The 27,520-nt window shown below is 36.5% G+C and overlaps 2 protein-coding genes across 2 annotated transcripts in view; both read right to left on the bottom strand.

Moving 5' to 3' along the window:
• Window positions 1-75: 75 nt before the first annotated feature.
• Window positions 76-2,212, bottom strand: Smp_152700 (hypothetical protein; the record flags this gene model as incomplete). The annotated part of the gene is made up of 2 exons (XM_018791765.1): window positions 76-208; window positions 2,169-2,212. 2 exons carry the CDS (start codon window positions 2,210-2,212, stop codon window positions 76-78), a joined length of 177 nt encoding a protein of 58 aa, XP_018647298.1.
• Window positions 2,213-3,222: 1,010 nt separating this feature from the next.
• Window positions 3,223-27,520, bottom strand: part of Smp_056890.1 (nitrilase-related) — a gene marked incomplete at its 3' end in the record, with an annotated part of 32,589 nt that continues 8,291 nt past the window's right edge. The window contains exons 4-11 of the mRNA XM_018791754.1: window positions 26,734-26,851; window positions 22,611-22,884; window positions 15,009-15,099; window positions 13,048-13,277; window positions 12,500-12,645; window positions 8,096-8,311; window positions 5,379-5,542; window positions 3,223-3,348 (exon numbers count right to left, since the gene is read on the bottom strand). Of these exons, the coding sequence (XP_018647297.1) occupies window positions 3,223-3,348; window positions 5,379-5,542; window positions 8,096-8,311; window positions 12,500-12,645; window positions 13,048-13,277; window positions 15,009-15,099; window positions 22,611-22,884; window positions 26,734-26,851 (1,365 nt within the window). The remainder of the gene's footprint in view (window positions 3,349-5,378; window positions 5,543-8,095; window positions 8,312-12,499; window positions 12,646-13,047; window positions 13,278-15,008; window positions 15,100-22,610; window positions 22,885-26,733; window positions 26,852-27,520) is intronic.

Raw genomic sequence — 27,520 nt, 5'->3', positions numbered from 1 at the left:
TTTTAATTTAAACGACATAATTTAGAGAAGCATACTTCGGGGTCGCCAACCTCCTGGGCACGGTTGATATTTTCTTCAGCGTTTCAAATCAGAAGATTTGTACTGTCGTAATATTTCGAAACTTCGAAAGATTTCAATTGAACCAATCATGTTTGGTTTCCTTACAATCTTGACAATATGAGCACTCAGTTCTAAGCGGTCAAATGGCCTGAGTCACATTAAGTTATGAAACATGGTATGCTATTTCACTGTCGATGCTAAACAGTGATTGTTTGTGTCTTATTGTACACTTCATTTGAATTACCACATAATACTTTCATAATCTATCATTTTGTTGTCTCTAACTCGTATTCTGGTTAATCCCTGTTTACTTGAGCCCTCATTGGACAAGTATGATTATTACTGGTCTTTTTATTGCATTCAATTCAGTTACTACTTATCATAGTTGTTCGTTCTGTCCGAGTCCAGAAAGTACATATGTCTTCCTTAAAGGTTCGCTTTCAAACTTATGTGAACGGATTTTCATAGCGGCTGTTTCTAGGAATTCGCTATTATGGTGATGATGAAAAGTCTTGGTGCGAAATAACTAGTTCGAAATTCAGAGAGGTCTGACAGACGACAACAGACTAGCCTTCAAATCTAAAATTGCAAACCGAGAAAACGATACATTTAATTCGTCTCAAAAAGCGTGGACATTTACAAAAGTTTGGACAACTTAGTCCTCTATAGTTTCAATCTATATGATGACTGTGATAAACTAGTCATCAGAGCCCAATTTTGATCTGTTTCATGCTGAGACTAAAGATGTCAAAGGTATGTGGATTTGACAACGCCTTCACATATAACATCTCTACAACCGAAGTATCCGAACCCAGTCAAACCAAGATTCAGAGATAAAGTGGTTCGACGTTATATTTGAAATGCTATCGATATATTAGAAAGTATCTGATCTAAGCTGGTTAACTGTTACAAGTGATGCGCAACACAGCTTGCCCATTCGTGATCTGTTGTAAAGGCGTGACTGAGCACCCTCAGATAGGCGTGTTCAGTAAATCTAATGAGGTCAGAATCATTGTGTGAGACTTATGGAACTTCTTATTTAGAAATTTATCTACCTCTACAAGTCAGCAATTGTTAGTTTTTGTGAATGTTGGAAGAAACTTTCTGAAGACTAGAGAGATTGGTGTACTTTTGCATGTCCTCGGAATACAACTTGCTTTAATTAAATTTAGGATAATTTATAGAGCGAAACGCCTTGTAGCAATGAAACTCGTCAATAATTAGTTGTTAACCTGTTATTAGTATGAAAACAATCCTAATGAAGTTGAAGCCTACTTACTCCCACATTTGACATTGGTCATATTCCCAGTCTTCCTAAGATAGAACAATTCCTGGTCTAAAAATTGTTTGTTAAACCTACATTCAAATGAGACTACATTAGCATGAGTTATTTGTATAGGCTAAGGTCTAGTATTATACTTTGGTTAATGTTGAGACGGCTTCGAAAAGCACGATGCCTCCAAAGGCTTTAAATGAGGTGTAGAGATTCTGTCTGACGAGAACATAAAGATGGCTTCTGGGATATCAACGTTGTATGCTACTATTAGACAACTGTAATACCTTCCTGAATGCGGATTGTAATGATATAATAGCCAATACTAAGAACTCTAAATACCCGTTTTTCTGTACATTTTCGACTCCTACCCAATAATCGCTTCTTAGATCTCTTTACTTGCGACTGTTGAGGTTCTCACTTTCGAGTTCTGAAAATTGTATGCTGTTTTCTGCCGTGATCAGGTAGAGGACGTAACATTTAACTATTTAACGCTGACAAAATGGGTTACTTAAAGTTAAAATGTCATGTAAGACACTATTTCTTACTTAACAGAAAATACCTAATTACATTTAAATTTCTATTAATCATTTATATATTCAAATAATGTAATGTACCATTTACTCGCTGAACACTGAAAATTAAAGATAAAGGGCAATAGCACGAGCAGTTCAACGAAACCCTCATGGGATGAAAATAAAACTCGTCTGTCTAAATATAATAAATCGCACATCTCTTAAAAACGTATTGCTCATATTCTCAACAAAATACGCGTAAAAAATTTCTAGACACAATTTGAAACAAATATATATATCCTTACAGGGATATCACTTACCAGTCTATCCAAACATAATGAGACTGCCATACTTCTCTCACCATAGTGACATCGGACAACTTCCTCTTTATTTCCGACCTTTCATATCGTGGTTCCTTACATTAACCACTCCCACCTATTCTTTCTGTATTTTCAATTATATTTATTGACCACTGACGGATTAAGTGATCAAAGCGATTTCATAATTCTTATCGCAAATATTATATTCAACTGAATACATCATTTGGTTTTTTGTCACTTACAAGCAAAAAACCCATGGTACTACAGTAACCTGCAGTCGATCGCGATATAAAATATACCAAACCTTCACTACTTCAGTCTTTAACTTGCTATGGAGGTCAGAATCTTATTACCAAATTCTGTTTTCTAGTAACAGGCTTACTTTATTGATTCAAGTGTATAGGCCAGAAAGTAGAATAGGCATATTCTGAGTGAGTAGAAGTATTTAAAATCTAGACTATAACCACTTCCCGTACTAAGATATAAACCCCCATTGCTTCAAGTAACACTAAATCCGATCAATCGCACTCCAGTCGTACAGACCTTTGTTCTCAAAATACATCCTATTTTGTACTGTCTTTCGTTATGTACTATAATTATTATCTTCACTCAAAAACAAGTAATAGGATTGCCTACTTAAAACACCACCTATCTGACTGTTTATTAGCATCAAATATCCACGTAACAACGGGATTACAACCAAACCCACTGAAAACAGCCATCACTTTTAGATTCAGATTACACTTACAACAATCATAGACTGTCCTTGATCTTACAGACTCTCATCAGCAACCTTAAGTTCAAATTCTAAGAGACTTAGTGACTCATAACCGAGTATATATTCAGGTTATCATGAATGATCAGTGAATTAAACAGAACAGGACAAACAACTGAAGAATTTCGAATTAAAAATATCACTCGAGAATAGTCTTTGTCAATACAGACAAAAGTAATATGTAATACAGAATTCAATCAAGTTTATAAAGTGTGTAATGATCAACAGTCAAAAAATATATCACGAAGAATGTAATTAATAGAAAAGGGAGAAACAGTTTCACGATTGTTTTTTAACTAATTTTGGTGTAGTATAAATATCTAGACGTCGTTGTCGACCGATTGGAATACTTTCACGAACACATTTCAATTCGGAAAAGTCTAGATCGGCTGTTATTATTTCTTCCTACAAATTCAATGACGACAAAAGTAACATAATTACAGGGTACTTTAGAAACAAACAATATATCTAGATCATTCGAAAACATATCTAGATCACTTAAGTAATATACAGTGATGCTGAGTAAGTTCTTTTTGTAATTGAACAAAAAGTGCTGACAAATTAACGACACATTTCAACTGTCCAATCCCAGTTACAAGTAGTGATCTATGATGCCAAAAGTGTCATGAACTACGGAACAAATACACTTGTGAATAAAATGAACAAGAGTTAGATGCCAAACAACACTATGTGTAAGTTTTCCTAGGCAAAACAGTATCATCTTTAGTGAAGTCCTAAGTTAATTTACAGTATATTGTGCCGATCAAGTAAACTAGTGGGATTCAGTTGATCTGGTAACATACAGTGATAGTAAATTGTGAATACTTACAGAGTATCAACCACTTTACGGGGAATCTTTTTTACTCTCTACTCTCAGACCGAAATTATTGGAGGTAAAAAACAAATTGTTGACTGAGAGTTTTACCAGGTTTATTAAACGATGACATACAGTTCCTCTGATATCAAGTGAACCGATAAGGAGACTGTGCAATGAAAGGCAGTATAAAAACGAAAGACATGATGCGAGATTACTGAGCAATAACAATTAAACTTTATTCAAAGTAAACTATGAAAACGTAACATACAAAAGCTTGTCTATGTCACCCTACCATTCGAAAGTAAGTGAAATAGGCTCAAGTCAGCTGTTAATAAAATGTACTGTGCAACAAGGGTTATTATCATTGGAAAAACAAAGTCCATGTTTCACCGGAAACCTAAATGGCATATAAACGATTGCGTTACAAACCAGGATGTTCAACAATTTACATGTTTACGACCATATATACATGAAGAGCAACCGTGACTTGCAAGTTAGGTCCCTGGACATGTATCAAAGTGGTTGCCGAAATAAATAAAATTAAACATACAGTAGAAACAGGTCATCAGACTGATCTTAACTGAGGCTTTGTAGTTTTGTATAAAAGTTGTCTAGAGTTTATTGAGGCCTTGGCCATACTAAAATTCAACCCCCCCTCTTTATGTATGCAGAAACACTCTGTTTTCAACATTAGAAACCTACTCTGGTAATATCGATTTAGTATCCAGCGTGATGAGTTTTTCGTTTTTTTTAAAAGTATTCTTTTCTTTAATTGTCATTGTTTCCTTTTACTTTCCATATATAACTATTCTTGACAAGCATACGAGTGATCAGACTATTCAAAATGTACAAAGCTAATATATCTGTATCTTCTTACTACATTATCTTAATTTTAAGTTGAACTCGTCAGGGGAATAGGGTTCCAAATAATTGAATTGCCTATTGTCCTCAAGATAAACTAATTCGGTTGAGGCAATCTCTAGACTTCCAAGAGTATTCATCCGGTTTCTTCTGCCTGACAGTCAATATAGGAAAACGCTAGAGTGTATAATTTCATAGGATGATAATGGCTGTTTCCTCTTCCAACCACCGCCTACTATGACTTGCGATATTTACCTGTGTATGATCAGGTTGTAAGAAGACCAGGAAAGCGCAAACTAAAATCCTGTTGATCGATTTAAACCACGTAGTTGAGTTCCACACGATAATTGCGACCAGTAGTTACACACATCAGATGATATGGCTTAGAATCGATCACAATCACACAAACGCATTCAATCATTGTCTTAAATCTAGGATTTTTAGGTTTAAAACTATCTTATACTCTTTTTATTCCAGAATCATAATGTCTATACCGAATATTTTCAATTAATCTGACATTTTTCCAGATTATCTCATCCATCTTTCTGGGATAATACAGTATGGTGTGACAACGTGAATCGATACACAGGTTCTATGTTACTTATATGTGGCTGACTCCTTAGAACTTGATGCCATCACTAGGTTACATAAATCCATCAGTAGTTTACTTTCATAAAATTAATCAGAAAAGCTTTTAAATTTGAACGAATTATGAAATACAATGAATGATTATCAGTAATACTCATCAAATACTTACCTCTTTACCACCTTTAGCTATAACTATACCCCATGGTGAGGTGATCAATGATTCAGCATGACTTATATAGTCTAATTCTAGATTACAGGCTGGACTACACATTCCAACATAACATTGTGTGTCTAAAGCACGTGCTCTACCCAATAACTCCCAATGTAAAGATCCTAGTTTTCTCGAGGAGGGGGGGATTTGGAAAAAAAGAGATATCACATATAGAATAAAGGATACTTTCTAATAATTGAAGTGGAAAATATATACACAATTACGAGACAAAAAAAATGTGTTCAAAAACCATCCCAAGACAATTTGACACTATTACATTGAATAACAAAATGAAAATTCCTTAAGTCAGTCAGCTACAACGTAGGACCATGCACATTTATGCATCGGTTCAAGTTACCATTTCTTGTTAGCACAACAAGATGAACACAGAATTCACAGAAGTAGTTAATTTATTGGTAGTAATACATAAAAGACAGGTTGTATATTAGGATATAGTATAGGAAGGAAGAAAGTTATGAAGCAATTTTGATCTCAAGGTTTAAGGGAAGATAAAGAGTGTATACACCCACGCCATTGTGATCGATTCTCAGCCATGTCACCTAGAGTCTCCAACCATTGGTTATGATAGTCACGAGGACCCCAAACAAGTAGTCTGCACCTACCAACATGGCTCAGACTAAAAGTTAGTGACTTCAAGCACTGATGCCACGTTTTGGTTTGGCCGCCCCTAACTCTTCCAACCATCCCCTACACTAGTCAGCATAGCACGTCGTGGTAATCGGTGTTCAGGCATACGTAACACGTGGCCCAACCATCTCAGTCGATGAAGATTCATCACCTCATCAACTGATTTACCATCATTCCCTAATACCCTGCGTTGAACCTCACTATTACTTACCCGGTGATCCCAGCAGATGAAAATTATCAGTATACAGTTGTGGAGATTGTTCAGTTTAGATTGATATCATGAATGGATCAATGTTAGACCATCATTGAAAACCTGGAAGCACTGGATGGGTGTTTCGCCCCAGTATGGGACTCCTCAACAGTGCGCATCCATGATCCAGAAAATTGGTACAATATATAATATCGAGATGTCAAAAAATTTTTATAAACTATCCAGAAAACTGGGTAATTAGACTAAGATGATATTATCTACAGCATAGTCAGTTCATTTGTTACTAATCATGTTAAAATAATGACGCCTTCCACGGTGTCGGCAACCGGGAAGTGATAACTGTCCTCATACCTCTAACAGCACTCAAGACCACTGTATTCGACTAAAATAGTGACGTATTTCTATTGGTTAAACTATTCCTTGAGTTACTCAACTCAGAACAGTAACCAATATCGTACTATCTACTTCTTAGTGATGATCGGATTTTGTCGATCAAGTAGGATAGGGTCATAATTCAGTGTATTGATAACTCCATTCACATTTGTTCAATCGGAAAATGGTTAGAGTTAATCAGTAAGAAGTCATTTGTATACCTAAGTTTCATATTCTGATGGACGTTAAACAACAGCATATTTTTATATAATATGCCCAAACCGAAGCAGGTTGTTTTCTTAGGTGGCCACACCCCGAGCCTTCGACCTAAAGATCTGACCCAGAAGCCAGTGGAGCATCGTAAGGAGATGCAGTCCCATGGTAGCCAGTGACCAACGATTAATTCATACGCCACTTGTTCCCTCAGGATACTGGAGCCCATGTGCACCATCGGTTTGGAATCAGGGTTTTCCAACCCTTCTAGATGGACTCGCCGTGTCCACCGGCCCGGTTAAAGCGCTGGACATTCGCTTTTCGTCCTCTCAACTTCGTAAACAACAGTAATGCCGCGAGAAGGCAGTGAGTAGGACTTCTCTGGCGAAGACTTTATCCGAAGTAAAGTTTCATGCAGTTGAGACAATTTATTTTGTAGATGATGTTAAGTTAGTTTTCGTTTGTCATTGTGTCCTTTGGTTGAACATTATCCACCATTGAATTTTAGAGATTATACTTATATTAATATAACAATTAGTAAAATTTATAATACACAAAATAAAATGAATCTATTCTATTCAACAATAGTTGTTGTTTTTTACTTTATGACAAAGATAATCAGAGTATTAACTAGATGACAAAAATGGAACAGAATTACTGTTTTCTTTCGTATATAATTTTAAATAACTAAACTGTCTGATTATAATCAGGACAGAGTGGGTTGGAGATTGTTGGTCGGCTGCCTATGCTCTATTGGGAGTAACAGGCGTAAGTAAGTAAGTAAGTCTGACTAACAAAATCACTTCGAGTATAATTTAGTTTGAAATGGTTTGATTTATCCAGTTGTTGATCAATCTTAGTTGGTATATAGGTATCCTATGTGAATTGCTTTGATGTAGTTGTTATATCAACTAGTACAATCTACACAGAATGCATATATACCAAACAAGATTGATCAAATTTCCGTCGAGAAGTATCAACAACAGGATATATAACTGTTGGACAAGCAAATGACTATGTGAGCTCAGAAGCTAAATACATATAGCGATGATGTTTGATACGGGCGGTACTTGGTTTGAGTTCCACTTACTTACTTACTTACTTACGCCTGTTACTCTCAATGGAGCATAGGCGGCCGATCAGCATTTTTGAGTTCAGAAGGTACCATTTTACTACGGAATATCCATAAAAAGAAAAGAGAAAAGTAAATAGAGAAATATAATAGACTTACCAGTTTTAGGATTGAATGCAGCAGGGAATAAAAGTAATTGACATCCCAATTGATTAGCATATAGAAGTGATAATTCCGGAAAACGTATATCATAACATATACCAATTCCAACACGTATTACTGAAATTTTATTTTCAGAATTTTTTAAAGGTATTTCAAAAGAGAATGTTTCTTTGCCAGAACTAAGTGAAGCGGATTCTTTAAATGCAAATTGACCTTTTTTTAAAAAAAAGAAGCAATGAGGATAAATAAAGTATGAATTCATTTGCCAAATATAGATATGTGTTTTTTCAAAGTTGAAATCATGAGTCAATTGAATCATGATTTCAACTTTGAAAAAATACTGAAATCTCCACAAAACCCCTTCTGATAGATATGTGTATTTGACTTTGAGCGCTATTGTACGTGTGTCAGGGGCTAGTGATATTACGCTGTTACCTAAATAGAAATAGATCAACGGAAATTCGAACCTGTGGGCTCCTGGCTGAAATTTAAACAACCTAACCACTGAGCCATAGAGCAAAAGGAAAAAGTGTAAATTCACCATAAAGTTACTAGAGTATAACAAGAGCACCTTTTAAAAGTCAAACTGATGATAAAATATACTAAAGGAAATACCGATGCTTCTGAATCAGTTAAAATTGATAACTGAGAATAAAATACATATTGAATCGATGAAAACAGTGATGAAAAGTCAGCGAAATTAATCTACAGATAAAAGTAAATGGGCGTACTAAGTTATTAGCTACATGTTACCATGAGATTACTGATAATAACGCCGATGGTACCAACTGATTTGATTATAGGATAATTGTTATATCCCGATAACAATAGTGAATGGTAACTTTGGGATCCATTTGTAGACCAGTATTATGCATATATTTTTTATCGCATAATTGCTAAACAACTAAACTATTCATATTCATGTCCCCCTTATTATAAGCTTTATTTTGACCTATAAACTATCATTATACGATTCACCATTCCTGAGTTATACCCAGTCTATTAATTAATGTTCCCTCGATTCAGAGCCACATTTGGCTAAATATTGTACAAATGTTATTTTCTATTTCATTGGTACGATGTGGTCAGTCTGTTTGGTATATAAACTCAGTATGTTTAAAATACAATGATTCATATCACAGAGGCTGTTATTGGTGTTCTGGACTTAACTGGCTGGGCTAGGCAGAAGCACGACCGATAAGCACTCTAGACTGCTCGTACGGTTTTCGTGTGTCACTGTTCCAATCGATAATTCGCTGCTCTCTAATTGGCGGTCTTATCACTTCATACATTAACTAGGCATCCACTCGGCCACAAGATATAACAATAATGTTTGATATTCAGTAGATTTTGTTTCATAGCCTGGTAACGAACTACGAAGTAACGTATAAAGGGGGAGCATAGATCTCTAGAATGACGTATGCATAAATTGCTACCTCGAGTCTAAATATAACATATTGACAAATAAATATATAAATTTGTAAGATCTCAATGGGTATAAAAATTGGATTTTTAAATGTTTTGACGTTTCGTAGCTCAGTGTAGACCACTTCTTCAGAGAACAAATTAATAAATCGAAATAAATAGTGCTAAGGAATAAAGCAAGAATATTTAGTCTAACCAAATCAATGTCATGTCATTTCGGTCAATATGATTTATGTGGAACATGTTTGTATGTTCGTGTGTGTGTCGATTGATGAGAAGTGTGACATTTGTAGTGTGAAATGATGAGACAAGATTTATATGAGAATAGAATCAGATATGATCGTTCAGATAGATGGTCCACGTCGGATGCATAGTGACGCCTTTTCTATTGGGGGCAGTAAGATCAAGTAATATATATGGAAAGCTTCAGCTATCCATCTTTGTTTGTAGTTTGAAGTCTTTTTGTATTATTTTGATATCAACTTGATGGTCTAAGGATCGTTCATAATTTCTCAGACAGTAATTTAAGCAACCATGAAATCATATTACTGGATTAGATTTTAGTTTACACAGAACACCACTTAGTACTCTTGAAATTGCTCTAATTATAAAACCAACTACTGGGAAAAAGAATCACATTCAATAGGTCAAAAACATCCTATGCTTTGACTAAACAAAAACACCTTACACCTAACAGTCCAAAAGAAGAACTGAGAGCTCTACACTCACTTTAACATAGCAGTAGTTATGAATAAAAAGTATTGTGATACTGAATCTTTCGAACATCTTTCCATAGGACTATATCAAAAGATTGATCCAAAAAATCTTCAAACGGTTAAAAATAAAGACAAATTAAAGTCAACTTTTGAAAGAACTAAAGCCAGTTTCTTTATGGTTTAATTTATACCCCAAGTCATGAACTACACCACGCTTTTATGGTTTACCTAAAATACATAAGCCAGATATCCCACAAAAGCCTATAGTAGACTTTACAAACACCCCAACATATGCATTATCTAAATATTTAAGCAGAATGTTAAAGCCACTTCAACACAACTTACCTGATTCTCAAAAAGAATGAAATCATGGTAAGCTATGGTGTTGGATCATCATACACTAGTATTCCCATTGATAGATGCTTAGAATTTATTATTCGTTTACTAGGGAGAGTGACAATACTTTTTTTGACAGATATCCTTTAAGCATCCGCCTGATCATGAAATGCCTAAAACTGTGCTTAAATTCAAACTTGTTCACTTTTAAAGGAACATTATACAAGCAAACAAAGGAAGTAGCAATGGGATCACCAGCGTCCACGTTTGTAGCCAACCTGTTTATGTCACATATAGAATTAAATGTTTACGTCAACGACATTAAACCACGAATTTTTCTCAGATATGTAGATGATACCTTTGTTGTCATAAAAGGAACTCATATAAGATCTTTTTCAAAACTGAAAACGCTCTTACACTATATTACATTTACGTGCCACGATGAAAATGAACATGATGAGCTACCACTTTTAGGTTGCTTAGTTTAAAGAAACCTAAGTCGAGCTATAAATCTAACCATTCACCGAAAACCAACGCACTCAAATCTTTATATTGGCTTCAATACGACACATCCATTCATTGTAAAAATCTCTCTAGAACTCCAGAGTTTTAAAACAACACAGAACTATAGCATAGTATTTTTATTTATTTAAACACATAAATATTGGTACAAGGAAGCACCAGATAAATATGCGCCACACAAATCTCATTTGATTTGTGTGAGGGCTGTGATACTGCCCAGCTGCCCAAACTGAAGCAGGTGGTTTTCTTAAGGGACCACACCCGGAGCCTTTGATCTAAAGGTCTGATCCACAAGGCAGTGGAGCATCGTGAGGAGATGCAGTCCCGTGATAGCCGGTGACCAACGATTGATTCATGCGCCATTTGTTCCCTCAGGATACTGGAGCTCATGTGCCCCATTGGTTTGGAATCAGGGTGTTCCAACTCCCCTAGGTGAACGGGCCGTGTCCATCAACCCGGTTAGAGCGCCGGGCAACTATCGCATAGTACAAGACAACTAACATCATTCGAAATGCTTTTGATCTTATAAAGGATAGGATCCTCTTTATATTAACACATAAATTAGGATATATCGATTGTGATTCTATCTATATTAAAAAGTCATCTCGTGAGATCTTGACTCGAGTCAAAGAACATCATAAGTACACAACGAAACAGCCTAATAATCTTGTAGGACATGAAAGACTCCAAATAAGATCGACAATAGCAGTGCATGACATCTTCACTAACCATCAAGTTGATGCCCCCCAAATGCCCTGGTACGGTTGAGAGTGGGGAGAGTCCGCTTGCCCTCTCGAAATGCTCTCATATGGCCACGCATATATAGCATCTGTCAGGAAAGTCCTACTCACTGCCGTATCGTCGCATTACTGTTGTTTACGAAATTCAGAGGACGAAAAGCGAATGTCCGGCATTTTAACTGGGTTGGTGGACACGGAAAGTCCATCTAAGGGAGTTGGAAAAACCTGATTACAAATTAACGGTGCACATGGGCTCTAGGATCTTGAGGGAACAAATGGAGTGTGAATCAATCGTTGGTCACCGGCTACCATAAGACTGCATCTCCTCACGGTGCTCCACTGTCTTGTGAATCAGACCTTTAGATCAAAGGCTCCGGGTGTGGTCCCTTAAGAAAACCACCTGCTTCAGTTTGGGCAGCTGGGCAGTATCACAGACCTCATACAAATCAAATGAGATTTGTGCGGCTCATATATATCTGGTGCTTCCTTGTACCAATATTTATGTTTAAATAAATAAATAAGTGATTTCACCATTGGATAGACTTGTAATTTATTACAGATTTGTATCAACTGTTTCTTTGCTTAGAAGAGAAAATGAAAACCTACTACTAGAGAACAATTATGTTTTGTCATTGAAAAAAACTCGAGTTTCTTTGGATTACCTGGTATATCAATATCAAATAAGTGTAATTTACGATATAAGCCAACTAGTTCACCATCTGGATTGTATGTTGCACAACAGTTATATAACTTGCCATCAGGTCCACGTTCAGGAATAGAACCACCGACAAGCCATATTTTATGTAATCTGTAAATGATTGAACAAGTATTTATCTCAAAACCTATTTGTTAATAAACGTTAACGACAAACAGTAAACTGTCAATATATCTTCGTGTAATTTACGGTGTCACGTTTTGTAGCCTCCAGCCTGTAGACATGTTTGACGACATTCTGATTTATGACTAACTTACACATTCACAGCACATGCGAATGAATTACGATTTTATGGTTTTTTACGAACATAACGCTAAATACTGCAATAATTAAGATCTTACAGAAATACCATGAATTCACAGAATTGTGCAGTCCGAATGGTAAGCACAACAGTGAAAGAACGCACATGGCTTTGAAAACCAACTAAAAAACAGAAATGAAGAAATTTTGACTGAAATCTTCATGATGGAAAAATGCAATCATAGTTAAACTCACTTAGCAGCATCTGATAGCATTTGGCATGATGGACCGTTTGGAACAGCTTCTGCATAGGGTCCAAAATATTTTGCACCAATGGGGGAGGTAAAGCATTCTGGTAAGCATACAAGATGAGGTGAATGCTCAGACACAGCTCGACTAATTAATTCAGAAGCACGTTTTATATTGGCAGGTTTATCTGCACCCACAAACATTTGCACTAGCGCCAGTCGTAACATTTTTACAATCTGTTAGAAAGAATATTTTATTTCAAATGCTAGGTAATTATTTAGATAAATAAAATCTGACCAATTATGATAGCCAACACATTTTAGTTTTCACGCGAGAATATAGTGATATAAAATCTAAGAGTGGGACATAAATCATGCGTTTTAAAAATCATTCACGTTTAGTGGTAAGTGTTACAGAACCCACCCAGTAATACTTTCTATGAATCAACCTTGAAAATCTAATCCTCCCACAAATGTCACCATTTGACTTGTTAATTGTCCCTTAGTTAAATATTTCAGAATCCATTAATGAGGTTTGAATGAGTATGTTTTACCTAAAAATTACTGGTTTTTTCCACATATTCTCAGATATTTGACTAAATAACTGAGTCACTCCATCACTATATCTACTGGGGTTAGGGTGGCCTGGTTACATCACTAGCCTTCACACCTAAAATGTGGTTTAAAGTCAAGTACACAAATATTTACTTGGTAAATGAGATGAAAAATAATTAAAATACTAGCTCGAACAAACCTGACTCCTCCCCAGGTAAATTAATTATTTTGTAAAACCTCAACAAAGCGGCTTATAATCTACCATGTAAGTTTGTGATTTTATCTGGTTGTGAATATTTAACAGATTCTAAACCTCCTACTACTACTATTACTACTACATGAACACTGACAGACCTTTAATACAATGAATACATAAAGGAAGGTTTGTGTGAAAATGTACGTATTTCACTCGAAATGACTTTCAAGAAAATATGTATACGAAATATTTCTACAGTTGTACTCATTAAAACAGTGGATCCAGTTACTGTGAAAACAAACAACAGTCACCCATACTGTTGTGTAAAAGCGAGTAAGAAAGCTCAACTAAATGGGCTTATCCCCCAGTTTGTTTGCACTAGGTTTCTACGAATTGCACTGCCACAGCATAAAATTGTGAACTGAGCAAAATACTCAGTTTTTTATGAAGAGATAAACATTATATGGGTAACAGTCAAAAGCCCATACTACAAAAAGCTTAACACAAGGGAAGACTTGGAAACAGGTTTCTACTAATCCTGCACTGCACATTTGGAAAGGTTCAAATTAACACAAGATCTTAAGATACAGACTTAGGATCTGACAACTATACCTCCATTGATATCAAAGTAACAGATGTTAGATAATAAGAGAATTAAGACGTCATGCTCAAAGCACTGAGAATTTTAGACAGATTTAAATAATCTCAACCTTAAACAAATGAGATTTTTTCCAACATTTACCAATTAAAATGCAGTAAACAGAATAGTATTTTCTTAAGACGGAATAAATCTCCGTTTTGGTATAAGCAAGTTTGAGTTCCCATTCTCGCTAAAAAGAAACAAGTGTTTAGACTGCATGTTGGTTTAAAAGCTTTTGAGTACTTAAGTGACCGTCTAAAAAAGTAATTTGCCTCATCAACAGAGAGTAAGCTGAGTGTAGACAGCAATCGTAACCGAGAGTCTTACTTTTAAACAACCATCAAGTAACAGGATTCTGAAAATCACCTACGGTTTACGAATAATTTTCACGGTATATAGTTACAAGTCAATGCTTTTACAGATTGCTTTTTATTAGATTTTAGAGAATGATGTCTTATCCCAGGAAGTACTTTTTATCACCACAGTATTCACATAAACCGAATTACTAAGTTGACGGTTTAATTTGTACCACGAACCCTTGCGTTCATGGACGATGGACAACATAACACGCACCTACAAGTGTGATGCCGACGAAATTATTCTTTAAAACAACACGACTTAACCGGAGAGTCTGAACATGAAAAAAAGAATTCATAACAGTGATGTTGCTATAAAAACAATGAACAAGATGAAGATTTACTAAGACGAGACCCTCAGAATGCTCTGGTAAGTTCGAGACTGGGAACAGTCAGCTCTCCCCGCTGAAATGCTCCAACATCACCACGCGCATAAAGCCACTACCAGGGAATTCCTAATCACTGTCTTCTCGCGGCATTACTGTTGTTTAATAAATTTAGAGGACGAAATATCCAGGTTGATGGACACGGAGTATTCACTTGAGGGAGCTGAAAATCCCTAACACTTCACAGAAAGATCAAGGATAGGCTTACGTCACATCGCGAACACTTTGAGTTGTACTACCCAAAACAGTTAGTGTAATTTAGCTGACAATTTGGCGAAGGTGAGGTACTCATCCCCCAATGAACAAGGACCTGAATGTTAGACTGGATTCATCCCCATAATATTAAATTGCCTCTAAGTAAAGTCAACAGGCAATTTTACGCAATGCTGTATCTGATACATTTGCATTGGTTTAGGTTATACGTGAATACTGAAGGAAAATCTACACGTTTATTTCTATACTTTGCGAAGGAACCATTAGTTGATGCATATTTTCAGGTGAAATGTAGAAAAAGAACTGATGAGCACAAACTTTGTGATACGATTACAATGATTTGACGACCGACTAAGCAATATAAGCTACATAAAACCAACAACAAGTCAAGACAATTCTAAAGCTTCGAACATCACCTATTTGAAATTCCGCTGTGAAATACGATATGCAATCTAGATTCGGAAAACTAGTGTACATTGAATTACTTCTTCCAGTCAATCCTCTGTTACTAAACGAAAAGAATCCAAAAGATACTCAATTCTCAAAGCGGCTGGTCAATCCTCTCAAACACAGTAACTTCAGAAAATTAAAAACTTTAAACGTAGTTCCAGTAACCTATTATTAAATTGTTCGAATGGTTGTGGACGGAATAAAAGAAGCTTTCGCTTAACGAGCTTCCGTGTTTAGTAGCAGTGGAAATTTGTTAATAATAATAAGATGTTATCCCTAGTCCTTAGGAATAGGTTGAGTTTCCTCTTAGAGGACTCCTGCGAAGTCTCTTGGACTAGTTCAGTCGGCAGCGAATTCCAGCATTTTACAACTCTTAAGGAGTATAAGTTGTGTCTATTGTTCGTTCTGCTATGTTGGTTCTCCAGTTTCTAAGTGTTACCCCTTAGGTTTATATTCTGACTAAGCTAAAGTAGATGTTTAAGAGGATGACCAGAAGTGTTAAGGATACTGTAAGTCATAAGAAGGTCAACTCTAAGACACCTATACTACAACGGGTAAAGGTTAAGTGATTGGAGGCGCTCTTCATAAGGTTTGAACTTGAGTCCACAAACCGATTTCGTGGCTTGCCGTTCAATAGGCTCCAGAGTGTCCTTATGTTTTTGGAGTGAGGGAGGAAATACTATGTTACCGTACTCTAAATGGACACGAATAAAACTGTTGAGGATTATGTGGAAGGTTCCTCCATCAAACTGGCCAAAAATGCCCTTCAATGTTACCAGTTCAAGGTTTGCTCGGAAGGCGTTTTTGTCACAGTCCACGTACGACCTCAAGTCGTAAGGTACCACCACTCCTTATTCTTTTTCGACTTGAGATACCGCTAGAGAGGAGTTTCCTAAATCGTAACTGTAGTCTGCAACATGTCGCAGATGGACTAATTTACACTTTGAAGTGTTGAAGGTAAGTCCGTTGTCGTCTACCCAAATTTGATGTCGAGTCAGATCCTCTTGAAGTGCCAGTATATCCTCTTGGCTGAGTATCTCTCTCCAAAGTTTTATATCACCAGCAAAAAGCAGTAAGTCAGACGAAACTTGTTGTGGAAGATCGTTTATATAAGTCAAGAAGAGAAGAGGTCCTAGTATTGAGCCCTGTAGGACCCCACTAGGATATTCCATAGCCTGAGAGAAAGTAAAGTTTACTATGACCTTAAAATGTCGGTTTTTTATATATGAAGTGAGCCAGTCAATTAGAGGTGGTTTGATACCCAATCGTTTGAGCTTATTGAAAAGACAGATATGGTTGGCCCTATCAAAAGGTTTTGAGATGTGTTCTGAAATTAAACTGGGGGGACAATGTCCTTCTCAGAGTTAAGGTATGATGACGATGAATCTCACCACTGACGGCTAAGCAATTAAGTGGAGAAAACTTACCACTGGGTAAGATACTAGGTTGCCTAAGGCTTTGAAAAGAATTCCAACAGTGCCTCATATTCATTGGCCTAGGAATTTCGATGGAAATTAGCAAACGATTGATCGGAAACAGTAATGTGGAGGTCAATTTCTACGGCGGAAAATTTTGTGCTAGATCAGTGCAAATGGCATGAGGTCGTTGTACAACTACCTCTCATCGGTAGCATTATTTTTATACAAATGCTAAGAACGAAGTATCTGATTATATAGGATTAGTTCTATTCAAGTTTCTTCACAGAAGAGAGACGTCTGTAGTTCCTTTCACTTTCTACTCAATCCTAAGTATATTTATATATAATAGTCTGATAGACAAGGTAATTGATTTTGAGAATAAAATCAGTAAGATAATAAACCTTAGATGAAATTTTGGTTTTCCTAAGAGTGCCTTGAAATAACCCATGACTGTATGTTTAACTGTATTCCTTCCTTTACACAAGTCTACATTATGGTTATCGCAAAAGCTACTCGATATTTACAGTAGTGCCCTAATAAATCAAATTGTGCAATATATTTCAAGTCAAGCTAACGCTTTGGATGCATTTGTTACTCTATATATACTTAAGATGTCACAGCTACTCCCCTCAGACTTTAATTCTCATTTACAAAATGTATTCTACGGGCTCGCAAGTAGTAGCTCCAATTATTCAACTATTATGCCTGAGTACGCTAAAATTTCCCTGAATTTGATGGCAATATTTGACCAGGTGCTTCCACTGTTATAATCGCCAATATCATAATGAATTCTTTTCCTGATACTGTGTTACTGCTTCCCAAGTCAGTTCTTATCCTACTGGAAATATGGCACGTATTTGCACAACTACCAACCTCTATCAAAAATATGTTCTGCATGCATGTGTGGAGTTTATTTTCAAAGCCTTTAATGTATACTAAGTTGAAAAACCCGGTTAGGATGACACAGGAATTGTGGTTTGACAACACTTTACCAATAACAACTTCTTTAATTGAATCACGCCCACTCAGTGAAATCAAAAGTCAGAAGCGAGGAGGTTCGAAGACTTATTCGATAAATTATCAATATATCGAAAAGTGACTGATTTAAACTGGCCAGTGATCTCAGAAGAAGTTGAACACGGTGTTCCCACTCGTGATCTGGTGCGGATGCATGACCGAGCGCCTTCAGCTATGTGAGTCCATTAAAACTAATGTGGTCAGCATCCAATGTCAAACACTGACAGAGCTATTGATTTTGAGGATTTATTTACCACTACACCGGGTTATACAATACCTGATTGGACCTGATTTTCTATCCTCGAATTTTTCAAATTTTGAAGCGAACAATCGAAGTTATTTTTTCCACAGTTAAAGTGGGTTGGAACCGTTCATTTACAGCTACTGTAACTAATCAGAACAGTTCAACAATTTTCCTAATGGATGTAAAGCGATAAATATGAGTAGCTCCAAGGAATGATTCAATCTATACTAAGTGCTACTGATTCTACGGTCTTCCAAACAGTTCATTTGAAAAATGCACTTGGAGTTCAGCATTCTGAGTTAGGTGGTAGTATTCCATAGTGATCCATATAAACGTGATTTCATCCCAGTAAACTCTAACATTTTGGGTATATTAGATGCGCATTCTTGCATACTTCAGGAGCGAAATCAAACTTTTATCCTTTCCCTAAAATAGTCAATCGTTTATCGCATCATGTTTTTGGTGCCGCAATCGAAGTAGAACAATTTGTGGACAATGTTTCATGTTAAGAAGGACTAAGCACATGTACAAACGTCATATCTGCCGTTTTGGTTGACACATCAGAAAATAATACTACTGAAAATCTTGACTTTGAAACAAAAAGATCAAACAGTAATGCACCACCACCTCAGAGGCTACATAGCTGTGCATTTAATCGTTTGTTTAATGGAAAATTTTGCTTTTTTTATTCACTTGAAAGAAATCTTAAAATGGAGTTCAGAATTCGAGACTATCAAAGAAGAACTTTAAATCCAATGATGAAAACTAAGGAACCATCGATCTTTATATCATTAGTCTAATCATCACAAGATGCCTTTTGAAAATCAAATCGGTCGAGCACGTGAAATAAGATAAAGTGAAACAAAATTGATCATCCAGTGAGAAATCTTCTGAATAGTGACCCTGGTCGGTATGAACACAATAATCTGTTGTACTAGAAAAATATACTCACTCAGCAACTGTAAAACTGCCATGATGTGACTACTCAATCTATCAGATTCTACGTGGAAGTCACATTATTTTACGTACCGATTCGCCCTATCATGACAGTCAATGGTTACTGCTAAGGACTTCCGTTAAATATATTTGGACTGGATAGAGATCGATATATTTAATATGGGAAGCAGATTACATAGTTACATATGGAGCAATGCCATACCGATCAAGTCTTCTGTGTTCATGATTTTTGGCCATTCGTATGTGTTAAATGTTGAATGTAAGTCTTTAGAGTTCTCGTATGTTCAGCTCCGAGAACTGCGTTCCTAAGAACCATACTTGAAGTATATATTGTGGCGAAACTCATATGAGTTACGTGGGTGAACTTGGCCACATGACACACATTAATCGATCTCGGGCTCATCATTGTTTTCTCCCTTGCAATTCTTCAGTTGTTTCCCATATTTTCGAGAGACCAAAGATTGTTGTTGATCAAACGCCTATCCATATGACCTTGAGAATGAACCGGATTGGGACAACTAAGCGATGTATTAAAATTCATGATATCTTGGAATTCAGTTTCATGAGATGCCTCGTAGTTAATACATACAACTTCAGCATACTTAGGTTAACACTACAAAATTTGTATAAGCTCCTTTTCCATATTTGGTGTGTCAGTTTTTTCAATTAATTCTCCACACAGTCGGACATGAAGTCGATCACCCAAATTACACTTGACTGCTCGTTTCCTCAATTTGAGCATAAACTCTTTAACATTCTGGTTATTCTAAAGAATCATTCCATGAAATTTCGATCTTTCACGGCATTCAAAGTTTGTATAGTTTACATGATTTAATAGTAGTTATTTGAGAGTTATACAAGGGATTGGAATAGATATATCTACAAACATCTTTTCCGATGAATTTGAAGAAATGAGACACAATTTCATCATCCTTAACATTGTTTTTGTTGATACTCCAGATTTCAAACTTTTCCATGTAAACTTCGAAGGTTTCTGAATTAGAATATCTATCCAACTGTTCAATCACAGGCTCCATCGCGACACCAGTATGATGATCAGAATTGACCAAACTGATTTGATAACTGAAAATTCCCAGAACAGTTCAAAGTAAGGCAGTGGGACTGGTAGGCACAAGTGGGCGTATTATATTTGTAGTTCGTAATAAGCACGCAGTCAAGTACGAAAAAATCATCAACTGTACAAATATCGCAGGAGTACTGACTCGCAAACTAAAGGAGCGAGTGTGCATATATTGCTTTTTGAAATCACAGAATGGTTTCAATATAGTGACTTTCCCAACGACCATGTAGTTTACACATCGTGCATTACTCGACAACTTTATGCTTATGACTAATTATATTTTGAATCGTGATAAGACCACCCACTATTACCATTTGTTTACAGGAGTTATAATATCTTTCATGTAGGAAAGACGCGGTTCTCCATTTATTTCAGACAATAATCCAAAAGTTTCGTTCATTTCAGATAAAATTTCGGTTTAGCTCTAGAACAAAAAGACGGACTCCACACTTGAACAATGACCTAAATTAAATTGTGAAGCATCTGAAATCTGCCTCAATAAGTCCTCAAAATAGGTCATAGCTTGGAAAACCTTACCTAGCCAGGTTATATACAGTACTGGACGGCCGCAGTGCGCATCCACGATCCCGCCTGCTGAGTAGTACCACAACTGGACGAAACGACCGTCCAGTGCTTCCAGGTTTTCCATGGTGGCCTAGCTTTAAGTGATTCATGATCTCAACTATTAAAATGACTATAATATCCACAAAACCCCTTCTGATAATAAATCCCAACTCTATAAGAACAACTTAACTACTCATAGTATGACCTGGTCAGTGGAAACATAAGATCCCATTGTTAGTCTATAGATAAGGAGCCTTTTTAGTCATATAGTGTTCATTATCACAAGATAGAATCAAAAACAGTTTTCGTAAAAATCCGTACTTAAGTAAATAATAAAATCGTAGACACGCACTAATGATGAGTCCCGTAATAGGACGAAACGGCCGTCCGGTGCTTCCAGGTTCTCCATAGTGGTCTAGCTTCAATTGACTTATGATTTCAACTATGGTTCTTAAAAATTCAAAAATAATCGATCAACAATATTTTGATCAATAACGTAACCACTAATGATCAAAAATCTAGATGAAAATCTTTTTTCTCTCTTCATTTACTCAATTTTTCATTGATAACCAATTAAAATGTCGTGTATTATTCATTTCTGATTGGTGTATTTATTACCTTCATGATAAACAAAATATTCTTTTTTTTAAATAGCCGAATCTAATGTAAAATGAGTTTATCATTTAGTTCTAAATTACAAAGGTATTGTTAGTACATAAAATAAATAGATTATATCAGTTGGTCAGTCACAACGTAGAACTTCGTACGCACATACGTACGTACATCAGTTCGAGTTGCCATACCACATTAACAAAGAGATGTAGTTGCCGAGTAAAATCCCATAGTGGTACAGGTAGTAAAAGTATAAGCAGTAATCTGAAAGATAAGGGTTTGAAGATATTATTCAAAGAGTATAATCCAGTGAAACAAATTTGGAAGGAGGAAAAAGAAGGAACACAAAGAGTAGATGTACCTGCGCCATCACAAACCATTTCGAGCCATGTCATTCAAGGTCTCTAACCATCGGTTGTTATCGTCTCGCGGTTCCCAACTAGGTAGTCTACACCTACCAACATGGATAAGTCTACTTGTCAGTGACTTCATGGATTTGTTCCATGTTTTGGTCTGGCCGCCCCTAGCTTTCTTCCAACCTACTCCTACACTACAAAACATCGCTCGTCGGGGCAGTCGATGGTTAGACATACGTAACACATGTTCCAGCCATCTCAACTAATGAATTTTCACTACTTTATCAATCAATTTACCATCCTTACCTAGTACCCGTTTCCTAACAACTGCATTATTTACTCGGTGCTCTCAGGATATACGAACAATGCTTCGAAGACACCTATGATCGAATATTAGTAACCTACAAATATCCTCTACTCTTACCGATTGTATAGAATAAATTGAAACAAACAAACAAACAAGAAACAATTTTCTTTGTTGAACAAACACATTATATTATCATTATTATGATTATCTTCACCTACTGAATATCAGGATTTGATAAACCAGCTCGTTTAGAAGCAACAAATTTCGCTTTAATATTAGTTGATATTCGTATATCATTGACAAAAGATTCTTGTCTCATTGTAATTAAGTAATTAAGTAGATTTGGCCATGTTGTAGCTTCATTATATAATTCATTATCTGATTTCATTTCATGAACTTGATCACAATTTATATGATGAATAATACCCAATATTACTTCAAAGTAATCAATCATAGGGAAGAGGATTAAATCAGCCAAGCTCAATTGGTTTCCTTGACAGTGATAAGAAATAAAAAAATGAAATATTAAAGCTGATCAGTATATTTTATTTATTTATTTAAACACATAAATATTGGTACAATGGCGCACCAGATATACATGAGCCACACAAATCTCATTTGATTTGTGTGAGGGCTGTGATATTACCCGGGTGCCCAAACTGAAGCAAGCGGTTTTCTTAGGGGGCCACACCCCAAACCTTTGACCTAAAGGTTTGATCCACAAGGCAGTGGAGCATCGTGAGGAGATGCAGTCACATGGTAGCCGGTGGCCAATAATTGGTTTATACGCCATTTGTTCCCTCAGGATACTGGAGCCAGCCCATGTGCTCCATTTGGTTTGGAATGAGGGTTTCCCAATTCCCCTAGGTGGATTCTCCGTGTCCACCAATCCAGTTAAGTCGCCGGACATTCGCTTTTCGTCTTCTCAATTTCGTAAACAATACCCCCGCCACGAGAAGGCAGTGAGTAGGACTTCCCTGGTAGAGGCTATATACACGTGGCCATGTGAGAGCATTTGGAGAGGGAGAGCGGACTCTCCTCACTCTCGACCGTACCAGGGCATTTGGGGGCGATCAATATATTTCTTATCAGAAAAGAAAGTTCGTTGAACATATGCAATTTTTGAACGATCACTGAAATGTATATCGGTATGCACGCTGATTTGTGTAAAACAAAACTGTGAGGAGATATATTCATATGGTATTTAAGTTTAATTAATTCAAACATTACGAATCACATTTCGGTGGCATCCACATCCTACATTATATCCCGATGGTAGGACTACATATAGAAGAACCGAAAGGATAGTCAAGTTATGACACAGTACTATGATATGAAAGAAAACTGTGTAGGACTGGAATCTGTCGATCCAACTCGACACTCTGGTTAAGGTCTTAGAGGCATTATCAAACATAGATCAGAGTAAAATCTACAAACAATCCTATTATAAGTTTCCTTTGGATTAAGAAATTCCATGGACTGACTAACTGCAAGAATTCTGTTTGTTGTATTGTTATAATGGAACTGAGATTCCTACTAACTATTCTTGTCTACTTACTAGTTTCTCATAGTTGAAAGCGTGAGTCAATTGAAGCTAGACCACCATGGAAAACCTGGAAGCACTAGACGGCCGTTTCGTCCTATTATGAGACTCCTCAGCAGTGCGCATCCACGACCTCGCCTCGCAAGATTCGAACTCAGGACCTACCAGTCTCGCGCCAGAGCACTTAACCGGTGGACCACTGAGCTGGAATCCAACGGTGTTAATATCTAACTTCAACCAATCCACGAAGTTGAGTAACCGTTCACCAATTGTCTTCAGTGAGTTGATATCTCACAACAGACATGGTTTGAACTTCACTGGGCACTGCTGAGGAGTCCCACAATAGGACGAAACGGCCGTCAAACAGTGCTTCCAGGTTTTCCCTGATGGTCTAGCTTCAATTGACTTACGCTTTTAACTATGAAAATACTAAATCTCCATAAAAACCCCCTTCTGATAATACTTATTAGTTGTTAGGTAACACTCCTTATACCTCTTTTATATCGTCACAATGTTATTGATTTTTGATTATGTATGAGGCCAGTTTTATTAGATTTTAAGTGTATTGAATGAATAAATACGAATGTTAACGTTAAACAAACTAAAATCAAAGAGCCATTGATCTAGTAAACCGTCTCAGATACATAAAATGAGACATTTTATGACAACAATAAAAACTATAAATGGCTTATAACAATCATATTTTTGTAACATCGATTATTGATTAGAATTCAAATTTCAGGAAATACTTTGGAATTTTCGAAAAAAAAACTCTGTTTACCAAGTTCATGTTTACGTATTTAGCCAAACATTTTGTGTGTGGGGGGTTGGGAGGCTAAAGATAATACACTACTTCTGAAACCGAATTCGATGAAGTGAAAATCAAACTGACAACACCAAAAATCGGAAACTCATTGTTTCAATCAATAAAACAACGTTGCACATTCCATTAGACTTTAGTGGACAATTATCTTAATCAACAGGCAACTTTCACAAATCAATATCAGCAAGAGAATCGGGAATTTCTGAACAGTCATTATCTCCTCCGAAACATGCACGGAACCAAACTCGAGGGATATAATAGTCAGTGTACTATCTAACCATTAAGTAGGAAATGAATCCTTGCATTATACAACTACAGTTAACTTGTGACATAGTGTAACCATCACTTTCAGTGTCATAGGTATTTGTCGTCCTTGTTGATAAAGTTGGTTACATAGTTTACGAATTTCGCACTATTATTAGTATTATTTAAACACATAAACATTGGTACAAGGAGTCATTAAATACATATGCGCCACACTTTGTTATTCGATTTGTGTGAGGGCTAGGATACTACCCGGGTGCCCAAACCGAAGCAGGTGGTTTTCGTAGGGAGCCACACCCTGAGCCGTTCACCTAAAGGTCGAATTCGCAAGGCAGTCAAGCAACGTTAGGGGATATAGTCCAATGGTCGCCAGTGACCAACAATAGGTTCATATGCCATTCATTCCCCCAGGATCCTGCAGCTCATGTGCATCATTGGTTTGGAATAAGGGTTTTTCAACTCCCCTAGGTGGATGCTTTATATCCACCAACCCCATTAAAGTATAGGATAATTTTTTTTCGTCTTCCCAAGCTCGTTAAAACAACCCCGCTGAAATAAGGCAGTGAGTAGGACTTCCTTGACAGTGGCTGTAGACGTGTGGCCATGTGAGAGCATTTGGTGAGAGAAAGAGCTGGCTCTCCCCATCTTCTGCCGTACCAAGGGATTTGAAGACGAAGCTTGTGACAAAGGTGGGATTCTAGCACACACCCTTTCAAACGGGTGGCTTTAAACCATCGCCTTAGACTGCTCGGCCATTCCCCCCATACGAACTTTGCACTGCAGTCGATATATAAACGGTGATATTAACGACAATTCTTAACAACACTTCAACACAACTTTCTCCCTCGAATCCCATTACCTCAAAAAAGACTGGAAGATACCAAGGAAGATTACTTCATATTCGTTAAATGAATGGAAAAATCCACACTGATTTCATGAATACAAATAGAAGCGCACTAATAGTAAATTGAACGATAATCGCCTTAAACCAATATTATTTGACTTAAACAGTTGAGTTCTTCGCATTACATAGTGTTCGAGGATTTTACATTCCCCTGATTAATCTTTCGCGGTGTAAATCATTACTGCATACTGATTTACTATCTCATTAATTGTTTGCGAAAATTCACTGAATAGTAATTCTTGGGATTACGTCTGTTAAAACTTGTATTATACAATCTTCTTTCTAAGACTTATTATCCCCATATTATGTAACCATAAGTGAAGAAGACATTATTCATTATAAGGTTGTGAAAATCGCTATCATTGAGATCACGAACCGGTCCAAGCTAGGAAACCATTTAAAGCGTGAAAGCAAGGAACATCTGTGTTGTCCCTACTAGTGCACATTCACAACCTCACCGGGGAAAGAACCCTTCAGTCTCATATGCGGACACTTAACCTCTAAACCACTGACCTTAGATACAAATGGTGTACAAGTCTAAATTCAAAAAACCCGCAATATTATGTGACCATCTTTCATTGTCTTCGGTGGATATCTTTCTCACACCCAGGACAATTCGATCTCTGATAGTGGAGTCGTGGATGGACACTAATGATAAGTCACATACCAAAATGAGAGATACTTCGGCCTCATCTCCCCCTTCCGCCTTCATATCCCCGGATAATACTGCTTACTGTGAATATTATATCGAAAATAAAATGAAAAGAGGAATAAATAAGGAAAAAGAGAGCAACTCTATCAACTAACCGGCAAAATATTTACTATTGATTAAATTTTCCAATTCAGAACAAGCTTCACGAAATTTCACCACATCTGATTCACTAAAGGTCACTTCATATAATATAGTATGTCCAGGACTGAAAAACTGAAATAATTTAACAGGAAAAAACAAACCATTATCGCTAGGATAGAAAGTTGAAATCATCAAGTTAATACAGTCTGATTGAGACACAACGGTAACACGAAAATAATTAAGTAACTGATGTTACATACTGATAAATGGTCGGAGGTATTCGACAAAAAACCCTGGACATAGATTTCGTGCAATCTTTCACTCGTCAGTAAGAAAAGCCTGCAATCTTGGAAGCACTGTCGCTTCCTTTGTGATCCTTTTATTTCACTGTATTATACTCCTTCAATAACATCTTCAAACCCTAATCTTTCACATAATGCTTATACTCTTACTACTTCTACCAATATGGGATTTGAATCGACAACTGCATCTCTGTGCTAATGTGGTATGACAACTCGAACTGATGTACGTACGTACGAAGTTCTACGTTGTGACTGACTGACTGACTCCTTTGTGATCCAAAAGGTACCCAACTTCAAAATACAAGACCTTACGACTGAGCTGTTTGAACCGCAACTGACCCCTTGAAGAACTGAGATATGTACAAGTAGTTGATCATTAAAGAGTGACCAATTTTATGTTTGTAGAGTCCTATTAGTGTTGATCGAATACTATCGATCAAGTTATAATGGAAAACCTGGAAACACTGAACGGCCGTTTCGTCCTATTATGGGACTCCTC

The sequence above is a fragment of the Schistosoma mansoni genome, assembly GCF_000237925.1.
Source record: "Schistosoma mansoni, WGS project CABG00000000 data, supercontig 0225, strain Puerto Rico, whole genome shotgun sequence".
NCBI classification, from domain to species: Eukaryota; Metazoa; Platyhelminthes; class Trematoda; order Strigeidida; family Schistosomatidae; genus Schistosoma; species Schistosoma mansoni.
The sequence above is the reverse complement of the archived record's forward strand: the minus strand, read 5'-3'. Positions and strand labels throughout refer to the sequence as shown.